The 21,094-nt window shown below is 39.2% G+C and overlaps 1 protein-coding gene across 8 annotated transcripts in view; it reads right to left on the bottom strand.

The window, feature by feature from the left end:
* PAM (peptidylglycine alpha-amidating monooxygenase) overlaps positions 1-21,094 on the bottom strand; it is a 273,139-nt gene that overhangs the window by 92,270 nt on the left and 159,775 nt on the right. For all 8 annotated transcript variants that reach the window (XM_080803743.1, XM_080803739.1, XM_080803746.1 and 5 more), the window contains exons 5-6: positions 12,702-12,789; positions 1,188-1,273 (exon numbers count right to left, since the gene is read on the bottom strand). In XM_080803743.1, the coding sequence (XP_080659869.1) occupies positions 1,188-1,273; positions 12,702-12,789 (174 nt within the window). The remainder of the gene's footprint in view (positions 1-1,187; positions 1,274-12,701; positions 12,790-21,094) is intronic.

The following is a 21,094-nucleotide window of genomic DNA, read 5'->3' on the forward strand; positions in this document are numbered from 1 at the left end:
AACCGAAGTAATCATATATACTTTAAGAGGAGAATTCACTCATTCTGAAAAAAAAAAAAAAAAAAAAGAACAAAACAAAATGCTACTCTAGGTGATTATAGAACAGATATACATAAATCCATTCTTTCATTTTGTTTTGAAGATAGTCACATTCATTTTTATTTTCTGACTAAATATAGAAAACGGAATTCTTAAGAGCACCTCAGGGGAAATGCTTTCATTCGCATATGAAAACTGGTATCTGCAAAAATGTTACTGAGGAAATCAGTTACCAGTGAGATTACAAAGTCCAGTGTGTCAATAGGTTCTTGGAATCTGAAGGGCTCCTAAGAGTTGTACTATTAATAGAGTTTGCTAGGAAGCTTAAAAAAAAAATCAACAGAGAAAATATTTATAGGCAAGGAAAATTTTTTTTCTATCTGCTCAACTAATGGGTCTTAAAAACGTCAGCAAATCTATAACAGCCTTCCCCCACCCCCCATTAGTTTCCAAACTCGTTTGGTAGCAGCTGCCTGGTAAACTATTGAGAGGATCCAGAAACTCATTTGAAGCAAAGCAAAACAGATATCAGTTAGAGCTGGCAAAGTTGGGGAGGCAAGAGAGGAACACGTGTATCACAAGACACCACCCCTGAACGATGGCAGACCTATTCTGTTACAGAACTGCACATTCCCTTGATATTAAGAAACATCACAGTAATAAAAGAGAGCCTGGTAATTCATTCACACATTGGAAGTTGCGAACAGTTCAGAGTGAAGTCAGAAAGCCAGCTGAGGTTTGGCATTACATTAAATATCCAGGTTCCAAGACTATTACCCAAAAAAAAAATCTGTTTGCTGAAACAGCAATTTATTTAATTCTTAGCTCTCTTGGCTCATGAAACGCTCCTGCCATCAAGAATCAATGTGCCGTAGACTGGAGGTAGCGTGAGGTATACTTCTTGGGTATTTTCTGCTTCTATCTGAACTATTGTATGGTCAGGTTACTTACCAAAGAGAGGCAGAAAAAGAGGAACTACCTAAATGAAACCTCTTCAGTACAATGCAGGTAATACTGGCAATTTTTTAGTGTGAAATTGCAAAATGGAACACTGTTGACAACTGTGGAAAGGACTTATGATAAAAAGTACTCTAGAGTCAGAAATTAAACAGTTTTAGGGAAGACTATGCAAGAGGCCTCAGATATACCTTTGGGGAGTCTGGTAGGGGGAGCATTTCTTGCCCAGGCATAAAGAATATTGGCTTTATCTGTACAGGTTCCTTCATCACAAAACCTGAAGAAAAAAAAAAAAAAAGCAGCCATAAATGAAGATCCAAATAGCAAAACACATAAATCATTCACCATAGGGAGGAGAGGCTAAGGGAAGAGATTTGAAAACAAAGTAAAATACATAATATATCATGATTGCCGTCATACCAGCTTTAAGATCCTAACAAAGACTAGAGCCAAGAATAATTTAATATGTGAAAAAAGTAAATAAAGAGGGAGGTGTGTCTGTGTGTTGCCCGATGTGAATCCTGTGAGGCAGATATACAATTTGCAATTTGGTATGTTCCTATGTGGAATGTACTCTGTAAATCAGGGAGGAAGGTAAGCATAGACAGCGCATAGAAACCAGTGTTCACACAGTGTTAATTTGGAGGTGGACTGAAAGAAATGTCATTCACATTTCCCCTTTGGGGATCAGTATTATCACTAAATATTTGGCCACATCCACAGATGGTAGAGCACAATACCTACCATCAGCCCCGGGAACCATACAAGTGTATCCCACGTAAGGGGTTCTTGGTGTTAAATACATGACTTCAAGTGCATGAATACCAGCTGTGCCGTTTAGAACTTGTTTCATGCCGGGCAAGTCACTTAGTCTACCAAGCCTCAGTTTTCTCTTTTATAAAACAGGGTTAGTTATACTTACCTCACAGTCATTCTGTAAATCAAATTAGATGTAAGTGAAAGCACTTTACAAACCTCAAAGCACTCTACCAGGGTAATGCATTCTTTAACAAGGCATTCACTTCATCTAGAGATTCATTATTGAGAAGCAGTGCTGTGCGGTGAAAGGAGCCCAGGCAGGAAGACCCACGTGGAGTTGAATCCCAGAACCTCCAGTCAGCCGCTGTGGGTCGTGGGCATGTCTGCAAACCCTTACAGGCCTGTGTGCAAAGCTTCCTCCTCCGGCTGCGGTAGCCACGTGCTTGTGGCTCCCCCTACGCTGACTGACACACTAGAGTTCACGTTAGTCCATCCAAATTCATGAATGGTAAGCTTCCTGAGTCCAAGCCACACATGTCCACACTTTTTTTTTTTTTTTTCCCCATGACACTGTATCTCTTAGTTTTTTCTCTTCTAGAACTGGATTTGTTCAAAACAACATTCGGTGATGTTTTTATGTTGCCTTTCTAGCTCTGTGTTTTGTGAAACTGGCACCAAGCAACGTCCGAGTCAGGGGTTTAGAAAGACTTGAGAGGTTCGAGGGCTATCAAGGACAAGGACAAATACAGTTTCTTGGGCAGAAGGCTGGCTCACACAGGAGAAAATGGGCAATGCCCATGACCTGGGAGAAAAATGAAGGCAGGCTGTGTGCGGTAGCTTTCTTAACAAGTTAGGAAATGAGGCTAGAACCTGGCCAACATCCAGGTCACAGACAATAAAATCACTGGTAAAATGTACCTTCAAACTCAGAGGCAGGGACTTCTAACATGTTTCCTGCTTAAGGCCAGAAATGGGTGGGAGACTAGGCAGTTAGGACAGACACCTGTTACCCATCTGGATGAAGGGGTGAGGGACTGGGAACCAGGAGGTTCCCATAAGGTTCTGTCTAGCAAATGCTTTTCCTTCTATCAATCAGGATGTAGAAAGAAGTTGGGTAATGTGTGAGGTAAAACACATCAACCAGTGGTTTCTTAGTGTTCACTGTCAAGAACAATATACTTAATGACAAAGGACCATTATCACGTGAGATGGGTGCGTTGCAACAAATGTCTGACACCCTTGTGCCCACTGTGCCACAAGTCTTAGGATATTGGACAGTGCCCAAAAGCAGTTTCCCTCCTTGGCCTCATACTATTAGAGTTTAAGAAATGAGATTGTCAGGGGCGCCTGGGTGGCTCAGTGGGTTAAAGCCTCTGCCTTTGGCTCAGGTTATGATCTCAGGGTCCTGGGATGGAGCCCAGCATCAGGCTCTCTGTTCAGCGGGGAGCCGGCTTCCTCCTCTCTCTGCCTGCCTCTCTGCCTACTTGTGATCTCTGTCAAATAAATAAAATCTTTAAAAAAAAAAAAAAAAGAAATGAGATTGTCAGATGTGATGAACTTTGTATCTCACTACTGTGAGCTACTAAAATTTAAAGATCTGGGTGGCAATTTTCATAGCTTTCAACAAAGATCATAAATATACAAAAGTGCCTCCCATCAATGTGATGACAGTCTTAGGTTAAACAAGATAATTGTTTCCTCTGATATGGAAGTCAATTCAGTGTATGACTAGAAAGAACCAGAATGAAATATAACAGAGAAAACTGCTTTAGTAAGTTTTTCTAAGCTACATACTTGATTAGGTCATTTGCTGGCACAAAACCTTTGCAACGCTTCCCAAAAATAGCAAGAAAATAAAACCCAAACATTATAGCATAACACATGAGGCTTTTCATTATCTGGGAACTTTTATATCGCAGAAAAAAAGAAAAATTCCATTTTAGTCATGCCAAATTTCTGCCAGTTTTCAAAGTCTCTCTTCCATACTATTCCCTTTGCCTGGAAAACCCCTTCCCAAAATCTCTGCCTGACACACTTGTACTTATTTTCTCCACTTATTTTCTCCTTCAAGATTCCCTTCAGGGGGCGCCTGGGTGGCTCAGTGGGTTAAGCCTCTGCCTTCAGCTCAGGTCATGATCCCAGGGTCCTGGGATGAAGGCCCGCATCAGGCTCTCTGCTCAGCGGGGAGCCTGCTTCCCCTCCTCTCTCTGCCTGCCTCTCTGCCTACTTGTGATCTCTGTCTGTCAAATAAGTAAATAAAATCCTTAAAAAAAAAAAAAAATTCCCTTCGGACTTCCTCCTGAGGAAAGCTTTCTCTGATCCTCATCTAGGCCAACTTCCACTCGTTAACTATAGCGCCCATCTTAAGCATCAGCTTACTGATCTCCTTTCCAACCAGACTGTGCATACTTTGTGGCCAATAAACTCCCAGCACCTGCAACCCTGCCTGGCATTTAGTAAATATTCAAGAAATGTTTGGCGACGTTAACTTCTAAGTAAGTTTTTAACCTTTCATATACAAAGATTTGGATTGGCCCGAAATGTTATTGTGCTGTCAAGTATAATAATTTTTTTTGAAAATTTCCTCAAGAAGTTTTAACTAAAATATTTAAATAACGATAAATCTGAATTATGACTTGCCTGCTAGTTTGTAGAAATCAGCTTTCACAAGAACATTGCAAATAGGTTATGCTTTACAGCTGAATAAGCACAGAGAGTTTAACTTCCAAAGGTCACATAGTCAAGCCATGATTCAAAGCTCTGCCTGTCATACTTCCTTCTATCTCAATATATGAGATTGATTTATGGGCAGAAAATGATATTCTGTGAAGATAAGCTTCGATGACTATATGACTATAATATCTGAACTAAGTTGCAATGTGTATATACAGTTCTAAAATCAAATTCTAGGTAATTGTTCTCACTTATTCGCAAAGAGACAATAATCTTACATTTTATTTTCTCATCAGCTCTGGTAAAAGAAGAGCTCCAAAAGCAAACCTTGATTTTTCAAATCCTGTTTTATAATTTTTAAGAAATTTATTAAACTCAGGGCTCCTGGGTGGCTCAGTGGGTTAAGCCACTGCCTTTGGCTCAGGTCATGATCTCAGGGTCTTGGGATCGAGCCCCGCATCGGGCTCTCTGCTTAGCAGGGACCCTGCTTCCCCCCTCTCTCTGCCTGCCTCTCTGCCTACCTGTGATTTCTGTCTCTTAAATAAATAAAATCTTTAAAAAAAAAAAAGAAACTTATTAAACTCAAGACTGAGTAAAGATGGACTTGCTGGAAAGCACTAGGATACTGAAACAAATCCTAAAACTTAGTATATGAGATGACGAGGAGAAGAGGAAATATAAGCGACCAAGAGAAATGGCTTCTGGAACAGATAATACAATGGGAAAATACAACAGAGTGGCAAAGAGCATTTGAATAAAATCCCTGCACCTTTTCATTGTCGGATTTCTATCTTCCCTTTTAAATGAAAAAATAAATAAATAAATAACATCGTATTTTCTCCACATAAAATGTCCACAGGAGGGGCGCCTGGCTGGCTCAGTCGATCAAGCATGCAACTCTCGATCTTGAGGTTGTAGGCTGAAGCCCACATTGGATATAGACATTGCTTAAAAACAAACAAACAAACAAAAAAAGACCAAAGGGATAAGGATGGTATTTTGGTTTTCTAAAGAGTCCTATAAAAATAAGGAAGATCTTTACTATTCTTTTTTTTTTAAGATTTTATTTATTTACTTATTTGAGAGAGAGAGCGAGCGAGCATGAGAGGGGAGAAGGTCAGAGGCAGAAGCAGACTCCCCGCGGAGCTGGGATCCTGACGTGGGACTCGATCCCGGGACTCTAGGAATCATGACCCAAGCCGAAAGCAGTCTCTCAACCAACTGAGCCATCCAGGTGCCCTTTACTATTCTTATTAATAAGGAAAGTCTTCAGGCTAGGAAGCAATGTAACCCTTGATCAACGGCTGTTGTAACTTCAGGCCTCGTCAACTGGGTTTCTTAGTCTTACAATTCTAGCAGCTTCTCCTTAAGGCTCCTCCAGATTAAGCCAATTAATCGTGAAAAGATTCACATAGCTCCCTTGTGGTTTCTTAATATTTGTAGTAAAAATGATGAGAATTAACTTTTCAAAAGAAAACTATTCTGGATTCTTGGACCCTCTGCTTTAGAGCCTTTTCACCTCTAATCCATGGGGAAACAATTCAGATGGCATGAATATTTTCAGACTATGCCAAGCACTGAAAAATGCTAACCTGTCATTTTGAATTATCCAAATAAAGCATGATGGACTGTTCAAGTACCCTCTAGTTGTATCCGTTAAAGGCTATTTAAAATCCAAGGTTACTCAGGGAAGATCAGAACTGACAACTCATTTCTTTTTTTGTCTAAAAAAATTTTCTAGAAGATTTTATTTATTCATTTGTCAGAGACAGAGAGAGAGTGACTGAGCACAAGGAGGGGGAGTGGCAGGCAGAGGGAGAAGTAGGCTCCCCTCTGAGCAGGGAGCTCCATGCCGCACTAGACTCCAGGACTCTGGGATCATGTCCTGAGCCGAAGGCAGGCACTTAACCGACGGAGCCACCAAGGTGCCGCTAAAAATTTTTTTTTAAAAATAAAGTTGTCACGCCCTCAAGTTAAGTCTATGTAGACTTAAATTCCAGTTTTACTAAATTAAATATCAGGGCCACAGGAAAATTAATCCAAAATGAGAACGTTTCTTTAAGAAACACAATATATAATCAATGGTATATGTGGGATATCTTCATCATTCCAAATTGCATCTGGAATGGGTAAGGTATTCAAATTTCATTAACTGCTCTCTATAAACCCACAGAACATACTTCCCAATTCAGACAAATCTGATGTGAATATCAATGCAGTGGGTATACAATAGGTATTACTAATAGCACAGCAATAAGTAGGAAACTTACTGGGAAAGCTAAATAAGAGCGGTGATTAAAAGGCACCAGCCTGATAAACGGCCCCAAAATATACACACCCCACCTTCCTAGTGAGATAAAAGCCATAAAGTCTATAAAAAAGGAGGGTGTGTCTGTTTTGTTCACACCAAATTTTCAGTGCCTAACAAAGAGCTTGGCACATGATAGCTGGTTAAAAAATATTTTATTAATTAAACAATAAGGATAACAACTACCATTTATTAAGTACATCTACGTGCCCGGCACTGCACCATTATTTATATCCCTTCACTTATTCTTCATCATGGCCCTATTAGGTGGGATTAGTAGTTCCACTTTACAGATGAGAAAACAAATCAACACAGGCTAAATAATTTGATTAATGTTTATTACAATTGGCTCTAGGCTGAACGTTATAGCACTGTGCTATAATATTGCTATTCTGTTTCACATAAATGCTAGTCTGTCAGGAAAGAACAACTGTTCAAAGTTATGTAATGTTTGTTTCTGTTGAAACTGTCAAAATTGTTACAGTCATGCCGTTGTACATTATTAAAGTTGACACTGGTCTACTAAGAAGTGGTCAGTTGCTAAGGAACTCCTATCAACACCTCTAAGCCAGGTTTCTATAAAGTAGCCAAGGAAGGCACCTGGGTGGCTCCATCAGTTAAGCGTCTGCCTTCGGTTGGCTCAGGTTGTGATCCTGGGGACCTGGGAGCGAGCCCCGAACCCTGTGTGGAGCGCCCAGCTCAGAGGGGAATCTGCTTCTCCTCTCCTTCTGCCCTATCCCCCCAACTCATTCTCTCTCTCTCTCAGATAGTCTTTAAAAAAAATAGCCAAGGGTTATGATCACTGGTAAATACAATAAGTACCACGTGTGTCTAAAATAAACAAAGATCCCTCATACTAACCTGATATGCACTATCATATAAATCTGTTATAATATTTTAAAAAATGGATACAATCAGTTTTAGCCTATCAGAGATTTGTATCTAAAATTTGCTACTACAATCAAAGGCACATTTTATAGTGCTTTAGAACAAGGCATAGCACAGGTTTTGTAGACCCTGTTATTTTTATTTATACTGACAAGGATGTTATGTATGTTTAACTTTAGAAGTTTCATTGTGGCAGAAGAAACAAAGAGAGGACTGCAGAAGATACACTGTGTACAGATGACAGGTAGCTAGGATATGGAGAGGGTGCATAAAGGCGGCATATGCAAACACCATTCTTAACCAGAGAATCATTATCATCATGAGGGAGGCAACTAAGCTGTAGACATAATATCACCCTAAAAAAACAGTCATTTAAATGAATAACCAAGCAGGGTGTCTCACATACTGGCTGATATATATATATATATATATATATATATATATATATATATATATATATATATATGTTTTAGCTACTCTTCTCTTTCCTCTCATCAGCATCTGTAACCCTGCGGAGACAGCGGCATTTAAAAAGACACAGCAGGTGGTTAATAAATAGAAGCAGTTGAAAGGGATTGAAGCTAAAGCTTCTAGGATGGGAAAGCTCTACTGCTTTAGCTGGAGAATGATTCCAAGTTAGAACAGCTGGAAATAGCCTCACTTAACCAGCTGGGAAGCTTCTTTTCAAAGAAGATCAAACAACCTGTAGAAGGCATCTTTGATTTGTAAAAAAGTAGTAGGTCGCATGCATCATTAGGAACAGTTTTCAATCAAATATTAATTGTTAAGACTAAACATAATAATTTCAGTTATGCATAGAAGATGATGCCTAAGTACAAGGCAGGTAGGTACATAAGAAGCCCATTCACTTTAATCGTCCAGTATTGTGAACACACAAGCTTGCAGTTGGCAGTCATAAACTCTCTAAACCCTAGGTCCTGTGTCCAGCAGATAAAAGTACATGGGCCTGTACAAACTTATATTACAAAAAGCGGTGCTCCTGAATTACCCCAAATGTTAAACAGCTTGTATGAACAAAACATCGTGATATTCAAAGACTGATATACTATCCATAGCCAACCATACATTATTAAAACAAAACAAAACAATAACCTGATTGTTAGAATAAAAATAAAATAAAGGTGTTTACAGAACAAACAAAAGCAATATGTCAATTTCTAAGATCTCCTAAAATTTACCCTTTTTTCGTGAGGAGCTGTAATAGGTACCTTATGTCTAAATTACCCAGGTTTCAGTACCTCGTTTCCTTACTGACTATAAAAAAAAGCCCCCTAATTCATCTACACACTTACGGCTCAAATTCAGCCAAGAAATCTGGGGAACTTAGAACTGCTATGCTTTGAATTAAGTCTGCAAGTACCAATGGAATCCAACAAGTCACTATGCTTGCTCCATTCTTGGTGCTATTACGTTCTGTGGGTCCCCAGATACAGTTAGTTGTCTTCTCCTTTAAAGTTCTGGGAAAGAAGGTTTGAGGGTTTCATCTGACAGGTACTGCTGCCTTTCCATCAGCTGGTCCTTATTTGCATCCTCGAGAGGTATGTTAATTTGGAATTGAGCACCAGGCCCACTCTAACTATAAAGGGACCACCCCACGGTATATTAAAAGGTTCACATCAATGTATGCAATTTAAATGCACATGCATACAATTAACTAGACACATTACCAGTGTGAGCTGCTAATTTGGAATGAGACACAAAAGACTGGAATATGTGTAGGGGAAAAAAAACCTTTAAAATTAAAATGACTACATAATGAAAACTGCTTCGTGCTGTGTCTACTATTTTCGTGTAAACGTAATATAACTGTAAATATATTTTAATGAACAGTAGAGAGAGGCAATTACGAAGAGCAAAGGAGGGTGGCACAACAGAGAAACATGATCAGAAGAGCTCTTTGCTTTCATATTAAAAGTGCTGCCGGAAGACAGAGGATGAATTATAACTTCATAATTTCAGGGGGAAAATGTTTACTTTCTTAGAGACACATACCTATTTGCCAACCTGCTGGCAATGAAACTAGAACACTCAAGTGAAGACAGAGGGGCAATCCTAGCTAACAGGAAAAAAAAAAAAAAAAAAGGAAAGGAAAAGAAATCTAAGCTGGACGTTTGTGTGTTAAAATATCCTGTTAGCTTTTTCTTCTTTCACTAAAACAGTTTTGTACTCTCATAAAGATTTCCCCAGGGTGTGAACAAGTTCTTGATATTCTTAAGCATCCAAAAACATTATAGGTATCGTATCCAAAAATACATGTGGAAGTATGGGAAGCTTAATTTAACTACTGTCTAGATCTTGGAGCAGTTGAGGAATAGATTTGCAACTGTAAAATGAGTGTGATAAATTTCATGACTCAACCGTTTTAGAAAAATAATGCAAGGCTTTGACACTGATAGATTTTTGTTATTAGTATTGTAATTCAGGTGGGAGGATAAGAGGCCAAGCAGTTGGAAAACATCCGCTGACTGTTTCCATGGCTGAGGCTATGTGGCTTTGGGGGGAGGGAGAAGAAGATGTTTTTGTGAAGCAACCACGAAGTTTAGTCCATGAAATATCCTGTGAGCTCCAATGCTTTAAAGAAGCGAGGGTCTTGCCAATTATTGGGGGGTAAAAAAAATCTGTACCATTTTTAAATGGCGAATAAGACTGGATTGTGGAAGTCGGAGTCACTAGAACAGTTTCAATTAATGCATACCTCTTAGTTTACATACTGAACAGGTACTCTGCATATATATTGAAATAAATTTAAATGTTACGTGAACACTTTGGGCTTGGCTGAAAGAAGATAAGTAACACCACCAATTACTGTCCTTGTAGGGTGATAAAGTCAACCCTAACGAACCTATAGATTAATTGGGTATATGTGCTGCAAGGCTGATTTTAAAAATCCATTTAAAATGACATACGTATAATGCCACTCAAAGCTCAAATTACTCAGGGATGCAAATGAATGGCAAAATGCAGCGGGCTGCGTGTTTGAGATGACTCAACCAGTGCACGTATCTTATAATGATGGCTTTCTAATCTGACTCAGCATCTGCATGCAATTTATATTCATAGAATTATGGAATTTTAGAGCATAGAGGAGTTCTATAAATGATCTAGTGGTAGTCCCTTGTTAAAATGAAGACATCGAGGCTAGTTCACACATAAGTGATTTACCCAGGGAATTCAGCTAGTTAGTTCACTACTCCTTCATTCTACTATGTTGCCTTTCAAGTCATAATGTTAGTAATAATACATGTGGTAATTACTTTGCTCAAAATTGCTATTTTCGCTTTCATTTACATTTTCTTTGAATTCTCTCTTTCCCCCATTTGGAAGTCTTTTGGAAAATATATTTTACTAGACTTTATTTCAGAACTGTATATTTAAGAATATTAATAAATATTTTTAGAGGACCAAATTAATATTTGCTCTGATGTTCCCTTGATATGAGAACAATGAACTAGGCTTAGTTCATTTTAGTTTATAATGAGATTTTTCTTAATTAAAACCATAATAACATTTAGTGACGTTTTATTTTTTTCACTCATTCTCTTACCCAAGGTAAATGTAAAGCAGGTTTTAAAAGCTGACATCCCTTCTAGCTGTTTTCACGAATTCTAATCCGAAGATAAATATTGCCAGTTTCAGAGGAAATATTTTAAAAACATAAAGCCAAAGGACGTGATTCGGTGAATAAGATTCAGAAGAAGCTGTCACGGAATAATCTTTTAATATCAGAATCTTATTTACAAAAATTTACTGAAGAGCAAAAAACTGGAATGTTGATAGCAAAGGGTATTAATTATAATTTGCTGGCCCCGTTTTTACATAAACGCAGTCCTGTGAGCTGGATTCCTATGTAATACAACCCTTTCATCAAATAACTTAAGCCTATTAACAAATGCTTTGATGGTACTTGGTCCCTAGAGATTTCCACTAATTGCCCTGTGCTTTTAACAGTTCCAAATATATATTACAATTGTTTGTTATAACAATGACCAGAATGCAACTGCTGTGTGCCTTGCATCAGCCTGACGAATATGAGCATGTACAGAGAAAGGTCTATCAGCGTACGTGATTATGTCGGGACAGGAGCACAAAAGAGACCCTTCTTCCATGCAAAGCAAGGCACACTAGTCATTCTGGACTGTTCAATACCGGACAGTGATTCTGGCTCTTGTCGCAAAATAGGACACTTAAAACGCATGGCTATTTTCAAAGCTCACCAATCTTCATGAACACCAAAGAACAAAATGAAAGGGCAGATCTCAAACCATAGTTATGCTGTAAGCTCCTAGGGATAAAAAACGTATCTATTCTAGAACCTTTCATAGCATCTGCTATCATTCTGGCATATAACAGGCATTTAATAGATGTTTACTGACCACAAATTGCAAGATATGAACATTCACCACAGTGACTAAAATAAATTCTAAAACTGCAACAGTTGTTTGAATCAATGGGAGGCGGTGTGGTGAAATGGAAATAACTTTGGATTTGGGACCGGACAACTCAGCATTCTATCCTCGTCTGACACCAACCAGCTGAGTAACCGTAAACATGATACTAAAGCTCTGGGGCTCAGGCTCCTTGTTTGTTAAGCGGGGACAATATTAACTGCTCTGCAAATACTTCAGGAAAAAATGAAATGGTGTATACAGATCACCTAGCACAGTGTCTGGGATAAAAGAGTGCTCAATGAACAGAGCCTTGGTGGTCTTTGGGTTGAAGCATGAGTTTAAAAAAGTAAACATCAGAGCATCCATTATCTAAATTGACAGCCTTTTTTTATAAGCTGTCTGTACCTTGATATGCTATCTACGACAACAGACATAAATTTATTAAGTCAGTGTCAAAGACTGATGGATGTGCTCCATAGCGGACTCAATAACGGTGATAATCAGACCATGATAACCATGTGACGCGAAAGAACCGTGTTCTTTCCTGGAAAGTAAATATTCAACCTGTTTATTAATCAGCTGCAAAATACTTGCACAGATGCAATCTGTACTTATAAAAGACATACATTTTCTACACCCCTTTTGACGGTGGGATCATTATCCCTTACCAGTAACTTCCAGTGGAGGAAGGCATATTGCATCCAAAAAGCAACATATGATGGACAGTATCCATGCTGGCACGAGGTTTGAAGTCAACTGTTAAGAGAGAAGGACACATGATTGTGAATGCAAGTTATACTTCTGTGCACAAACTGCCCCAAGAGACCGCATCATTCAACAGTCCTGATAGCTGTACAACCAAGATGTTTTGCTGCTTTTAGGATAGATGGCCCTGATGGTATAAATTATCTTTCTCCTTCCGTAAGATGAGTGTGATCTGACAATTTAATTTAGTGGGAGAGTGCAGTATTATAGAACAAAAAGAGAAAGTAATCAATAGGCTGAAACTACACATCTACCCACACATACTTTTTTAATGGAAGACCCCTTATAAAGGTTGAGAGCTGTATGCGGGTACAAAATGAAAGCTCCAGACTATGCGTTCACCATATATTCCCTTCCAGATTTTGGTAGAGTGCTGAGTAGCACAAAACACCGCACGACACTGCACAACAGAAACCACGGTGAGGGATCAGAACGTGAGCAAAAGGATTCATAACACGAATTTATTCCCATCTCAAAATAACGGTAGTCACCGGGATGTGATAGCAAGAAACAATTTACTAGGAAGTAAAAGTGGAAAATGTATCCTTTTTTGGAAAATGTACCTTTTACGAAAGTATAAAAGAGAGAAAATCACTGTCCTGGATGAGTACGGTGCACTTGCTAAAGGGATACCGGAACTTATGTAATGTCATTTCTTTTTTTCTCCTAATGATAGTGGTTGAGAGACATTAAAAATAAGCAAAAATGAGTTCAGAGACAAAACAACGCCAAAACTAAAGATAACTTATGCTAATACGCATGGACACTATTCGGCACGAGCTGCCTTTCCTGGCTTGGGTGTGGCTCATCTCTTTTTGTCTGCATTTGAAATGCTGCACTACCAGGACCGTTTCCAAGTCCCCTATACATAGAAAAATGCTCAACAGTCTAAAATGACCTTAAGTTTCAGGTGTATGCAAAACTGCATCTTTTAGCTCTTTTTGTCTGTCTTATAAAGTCAATGAAACATCATTTACTGCTAAAATGTGTATCTGAGTAGTACATTTTTATAAAATAAAAGATGTTTTACATCGAATTATAGCACCATGACTTGCAAAGCGTGGTTAGTCAGAAAACACAAGGGTGCCTACTATGAGCCATTTGGATTCACAACGTTCAGGAGAAATAAAGTTTTTCACTTACTGCACTGAAAATAAGAATTTAAAGCCTAAAAATCCCATCATGAGATGTTCATGTCACCATTAAAAAAAAAAAAAAAAGCTAACAAAGAGAGAATGGCTGGAAAATGGACTTGCTATAACTTGAGGCACTGTTTCTTAACATCAAAGAATACAGTAAGCCTACGAGGTTGAAGAAGATACTCTGGAAGTGAAGAATCAATTGGAACTTACCACAGATCACAAATCATAGAAAATCCTACTGTTAACAAGCCTAAATTTGTTACAAAGAGTTATAGAAGGAATAAGAGGAATTTCATCTCCATAGACTCACTCTCAAGTTAAGTGCAGGATTTTCCTTCCTCCCTTCCAGGATCCTCTCATGGTATCATCCCTGGCAGAATTAAATCTGAAAAAGCTCTAAGGTGGGAGTACCAGGTATTTGTTTTTTATTCACTTTAAACTTATTTTGGTGTGTGATGCAATTTGTTATCTTATATTTGTTTTCATCAAATGGCTTATATCACTCTATGGACACCCAGCTTTTTGATCTGACTGTATCCACCTCCTACTTTCTCTCTTTTTCAATATCCCTCTGCCAATCCAGTGAGGGGTTTGTCAAGCAAGAGGATGACTCCTCTGTTTTTTTTTTCAGAACCAGTGATGCTCATATGGCTCCCATTCCCCTTAAATTCATTTATTATGGGAGGTTTATATTAGTAGACTTCCTAAGTTTGAATCATTCTGGGAAGTTTGGTAATAAGACAACATGGCCAAGTGCATTTTATCAGGAATTAAGCTGTTGGGTGCAAAGCAAAATTAAAAGCCCAGATGGAAATACCCAGCAGAGGATTGGGATTCTGTGACCCTTGTTCAAGAAAGAGTCAGAGAATTATGTATTTGGGAATCACTCAAAAATTGAATCCTGAAGCCATAAGGGTGGACAAAAAAGCTCAGGATAGGGGTGCCTGGGTGGCTCATTGGGTTAAAGCCTCTGCCTTCAGCTCAGGTCATAATCTCAGAGTCCTGGGATCGAGCTCCACATTGGGCTCTCTGCTTCCCCATCTCTCTGGTGCCTCTCTGCCTACTTGTGATCTCTCTCTGTGTCAAATAAAAAAACAAAAAAATTTTTTTTTTTAAAGCTCAGGACAGAATCTTATGGAAGATAAGCCTCAAGCTGGCAGGATCCGTGTAGGAGACCCCAGCAGTCTTTTTGTTTTGTTTTGTTTTTAATATTAATACAGTATGTGTAGTGCTGTGAAATAAGGCAAACTTTTTTTTTTTCCGAAAAAAGAGTGGGCTATCATTAAATTCATAAAATGAAATATTAAGCAAAAGATTCAGGGAAGGACAGAGAGGAGACCTGTTAGGAGAAAAAGAGATCCTGAAGGCATACAATCTCTGGCTCTTCATTAGGAAGGAAAGTGGAACGTTTTGCCTGGGTCCCTGCTTATGCAGAGAGATCTTCTAATCGTCCTTTGTAAAGGACAGAAATTATACAAAGTATAACTTCTCTATCCATTTTCTGATTTTTTTCTCCTTCTGACAAACTATTTTAAGAACCACTATTTGCGCCACACTGAACTCATACTAGGTAAGTGTTTAATTTTAGTTTCTATAATTAGAAACAAATCAATATCTTTAAGACATAGTAAAAGAACATTCCTCAGAGTTCCCTCTCATAGCTTACTGTCAGGGACTCACGCATTCCTCCAGAACCTCGAGATCTAATCTGAATGCTAAGTAAATTACCGGTGTAGACTGGTATATACCCATCTCTTTCACATCCTACAGAAAGAGTCTAATATCAAAGTATTTATATCATTATAGCTCAAAGTACAACTCACTGCAAGTTGCAATGAAAAATACCAGCAGCAAAAGGAACGTCCTATCAAAATGTAAATCTAAAACAAACAGTAGGTGCCGTAAAACAAAGCAAGCCTTGGACAATTTCACCGAAGGGCCTGCTGCCAGCGGTGGGGAGGGGTCAGCTGGGAAAAGGTTAGTCTGACAGGTTCATTTCCCGGGTTTGCTCCCTTCCTACTTATTATTCCTGGCTTTGCCGAGTGAGATCCCACCCTAGTGAATAAGAATGAAGTCTGCTGGGCACAAGATACACATATGACTATACTGGAGGTTTCAACACTACACGAAAAGAATATGGGAAAATATTTTCAGATCACATCTTAAAAGAATTCCACCCCCCACCCCACTTTCTTTCTTTTTCTCCCATCATACAGCAAAGAAATAAAGGATCCAAGGCGAAGAGAGCCAGAGGATAATAATGAAAACAACCGATAGGCCGAATAAACAAAGGCAGCCTTGGGAGAGCGACAAAAGGGCAGAAGCATGCCCTTGTGAGAACGTGAGGGAATATTATATCCGATAAGATTAAAAAGTGCCACTGACTCTTCTAACTCAATAACAAGATGACAGTTGCTTAAGTGGAAATGGAACTTGAGTCTCAATGGGTGTTGTTTCAGATTACCTGATGGATAAGACCAGGGAAAAGTTTATAGGCACGTAAGTGTCAGTCCTGGGAATCAAATATTGTTGAAGGACTACGACTCCAGAAATAGTGACTCGTGCACATTAATTAAAGGAATGCAGTGACTCTGAAAGTGCATAGGTTGAAGGATTTCTCAAAGGAGAACGTCATCTGAAGGGAAAGACTTGAAAGGATGCATGTGGCCGACACACTAAGCCGACATACTTGGGTCTAGTTTCTGGAGTGCCAAGCAAAATTTGCACTAACTGCATCAGGTTGTTTGAAATTTATGGGTTCTTTTAGCTAACATTAGACTACAATCAGGGCCATAGAATTCTCTAGGAATGTGACCTAAGATAGAATTTCATTTAGCACTTGGCTTTCTCTCAATTCTTCCTTTCCAAGTGGATATCCAGGTCTGCATGTCAAATTTCGATGCATCTGCCAGACGCGGGACGTGGAAATTTCGAAGAACCCACGTAGCCAAGTGTAGGAACTAGAGAGTTAGGAGAGAGTCATACACATAAAATCAACCCTAAACTACCACTGAATATGGGAGAAACACCCCTTTCAGCTAAATACATCTACTAGAGAAATACTATAGACCATGGATAATTAACCTATCATATAAAAGAAACTGACTTGTAAATATAAATTTGGATCTTCAGAACTTAAGGCATTCTAGAATTATTGCCCGTATATATCATTAGGGATCATTATTGTTGGCTTTGCTTCCTTTTTCCTCCCAGTGGAATCATACTGTACATAGTAAACGGTTTATTTCCTATGCTGTGGATATTTTTACGTGTTATTAAACAATTTTTGTCAATGGTACTTTTTATCTAGTGTTGTGCATTAGATTTATTCTATGCAACTTATTAAAAATACAAATGCTCAAGGTCAATCCTGTATCAGTCCTACTCTTTCCTTCACCAATATCTCATTTAAACCTGAGAGGTCATTCCAGGCAAGTGTACATGTTAAGTTTCAGAGGTGAATCCCAGGTGATGCTGACCCCCGTCAACACTTTTAGTAGCTGAATACATATTACATAAGCATGTTAAAGTTTAATTAACTCATCTTCGTTAGCCTGGATTGTACTGCCCTCCTAAATGTACAAGGCAAACAGTAAAAACAAAGTTTCTTTTAAAACAAATTTATAAATAAGCTTTCGGGCGGGTGGGAGATGTGCGCGGGGAAAACGGTTGATCCAGCAAAATCACCTGAGGTCTGAAGCAGGCACCCCAATTAAGTCCCTGGTGCTCATGGTTAATTTCTGTGGGGTGTCCGTATTCCACTACAGCTAGTGCTTTTACGCCAAATTCAATATTGAGAGACTAGAGAGATGTCAGGTTTAAGACATACTAACGTAAAAGAGCTGTTATCATTAAAAGAAAAAAAAAATAACAGGACCCAGATCCTAGTATCACCTCCCTAAACATTTTTTTGTTTCCCTCAAAATGAAGATTGTATTTCAAAATCCACACACAGAAAGTGAAGATAATGCTCCAAACTGTCATGGAAATGTAGGATACAATCATTCTTAATGTTCGTCATCGTGCCGTGGGGTCAGAGAGGCTTAGACACAGGTAAAGCCCACGGCAGCAAAACCCATTTAGCAGCATGGTAAAAACCCACAGCCATCGCCTATTATGTTATCTTCTGTCGGTTTCCTGCATAACCATAAAGCAATTCTGCACTAAAATAAAGATCTTTTGCTCGAACATATTTAATCAGAAAGTTTAATATAGAAATTGTCGTTAATTCTCGCTAACTTGGACAACGGGGTACACATCAGGAGGAGCCCTTCACGTGGTTTATGAGGACTTGAAGCTGTTGTTGCTAAATTAACTAAGAAATAAGACACCTGAGCAAGCCTTTAAATGGAACACAAATTTAAAATGAAATAATCTTTGCTTCCAAATAAAGGAATTAAAGCACAAAAAAAGAATTAAACTTCTGGATGACAGAACTTTTAAAATGGAACTTTTTGGTATATGTCAGAACCAACTACGTAATCAATAAATAGACTTTATCAGCCAGGCTGTGCAAGATAAACTAGTGTCAGCTTCATTAAGCCTTGTATTTGCAATGTCATCCCTGTAGTGGTCCCCTATTAATTTCCTGCAGAAAGAAACCCATTGCCCCTTCTTGCCTTTTCAGGCTGTGCATAACGCTGACCAGTCTCCCTGACCAAACTCCCGCCAGGTCTGCACAATGCAGCTGCCTACACCACTCTGCACTATGGTCAGGCAGCTCTCTGCACTTACTAACCATCCCTAACCACTAATATTTACTCAGGGCTTGCTCCATGCCGGACTCCCTCACAGCTCACAATGACCCTTGCAGTCTGGTCCTTCTGCCTCAAGCAGCTGAGCCTTGAGGGCAGAGAAGCTGCGGCCGGCAGGTGGCGAGGCCCACCCTTGAGCCCAGTGTGTGTGCTCCTTCATGGATCATACTGTTGGCCACTGGAATATTCTATTCTCCTCCCCTCTGCAGATCCAAATGGACCATCTTCCTCGATGCTGAGAAAATCCTCTGTCACTCAGATGATGTTTGGTCTGACAAGAAAAGCTGATGCTCACCTTTTGAGAGCCCCTGATGTCGGCCCTACTGAAAGAGCTGAAATGACTACTTCCGGATGACTGTCAAAATGCCATGGAGCCCTGGCTAATGAAGGGCATTCACACATCAAATCTGACTCAGAACGGGGCTTTCTGAATTGGCCATTTTCCTATGAGCGCTGGGGGTGGGTGGCATTTTGACATTACTGCAGGAAGACAGCACTGTCCGCGTGTCAGTTACTTTCTGGTGATCCCCAGAAGTATCTAACCGAAGACATTCCGAACTCTCAGCTTTACAAAATATAATGAGATGCTTCCTACTCCAATACTGTGAAACAAGGCGGACAGTAGCAGCTTCTCCTCCCTGATGGTGACCAAGCAAATCGGGTTTTCCCTGTTCATCAGAGACCTATTATTTGTGCTATCTCTCCAAGTAACTCTCACTCAGAAACCTGAAACGCTTCCGAGGGGGCTTCTGAGAAGGTATTCAATGGTCCTGTGGAGAGACAGCCTACATTTTTCATGTTGGAGAAAATCCTGGGTGAAGGGGGAAAGGAAAGGATATGTAGTCAACTAATTGGAAGCAGAACAATCAGAGAGTGACTGCATGGGGATGGAGACTCACACACGTACAAACACACACATACACCCACACCCTTCTATTTACTGCTGTCATGCCATAAAATGTGATTATCTGAGCACTTCATCCTACCAGACGTTGGTCTTTATAGTCATGTAATGACTCAAAGTAACGACCCATAAGCATGATCAAAACTAGATTGTTCCTGTATTTTCTGAAGTAACCCAATATCTCCTGAACATGTGCTTTGTTGAAGAAAGGTCACCTTTGGAAACACTCAAGTCTAACTGTGCTATTCTGCAGTAGACATTGTTCTACATTCAAGAGAGAAGCCCAAGAAAACGAAGAGCAATGAATCACTAGATTAATTTCATCTATTTCTAAATTCAATGGCTTCTATCTCATTTGTATAGTGCAATTTGATAGATAGGGACCTGCCATCATTCACTAAGGAAAAGACACATTTATTTACTGGTCATCCATGTGAGGGAAAGCAAGTGGATGAAGACGACAGTCAAATTTCTTGGCTGAGTGGGCTGCTGTCAGAGTCAATTCCTCTGAGTGTCTGTAAAACACCTTTTAGACAGCATCACGGTTCAGTGGTCAAATGCAGATTTTATCATACCTTCACCCATTCCAATCTGTGATTTCTTATTAAAACAATAAAAGCAATGCTCTAGAGAAAGCTATGATTTTGTTCAAAGCATAAAAATATTTATCTTCATTATTGTATTTCCCCAAACAACTTTAATTCTCATTTAATAATTCAGTAGAGACACATAAATGCATCAAAGATGTTGTGTATGCTCATAACGTGAATATGACAGGCATCTGCACATAGAAATTCTATGACAACTATGATGGTATCTTCTTCTCAAAATGAAGAAGTATGTTTATCTAAAATGAATTACATAACTAGTCACACAAGCAGAAAGCCGAAATTATGAATTATTCAAATGCAATTCTGGCTTTTCACACCATCAAGAGAGTTTGTTTTAGTCCTAATAAGCAATCTGAAATGTACTCTGCCTTTTGTGATTTTCTGTAGAAATTTGAAAAGCCAAAGGAGAAAGTTCTTTTCAGATGTTATAATATTTGTATTCCTGTCTTCTAGAATTCTGCCAGGCTGTAATATTTCTTTGAGTTTGTATCATACCTCACATCCCCATTGCCTTGCCCAGTAACTGGCACATAGCAGAATTTTTAAACTCTGCCAAATTTATGAACAAGTGGCTTTCCTTTTTTTTTTTTTTTTAAAGATTTTATTTATTTATTTGTCAGAGAGAGAGAGAGAGCAAGAGAGAGAGTGCGAGAGAGAGAGAGAGCACAAGCACACAAGCAGGCAGAGCCGGAGAGAGAAGCAGGCTCCCTGCTGAGCAAGGAGCCTGATGCAGGGCTCCATCCCAGGACCTTGGGATCATGACCTGAGCCGAAGGCAGCGGCTTAACCCACTGAGCCACCAAGGTGCCCCAACAAGTGGCTTTTCTTAAAAAAGAATTACTCCTGGGGCGCCTGGGTGGCTCAGTGGGTTAAAGCCTCTGCCTTC

Source organism: Martes martes, assembly GCF_963455335.1.
Source record: "Martes martes genome assembly, chromosome: 5".
Lineage (NCBI taxonomy): Eukaryota > Metazoa > Chordata > Mammalia > Carnivora > Mustelidae > Martes > Martes martes.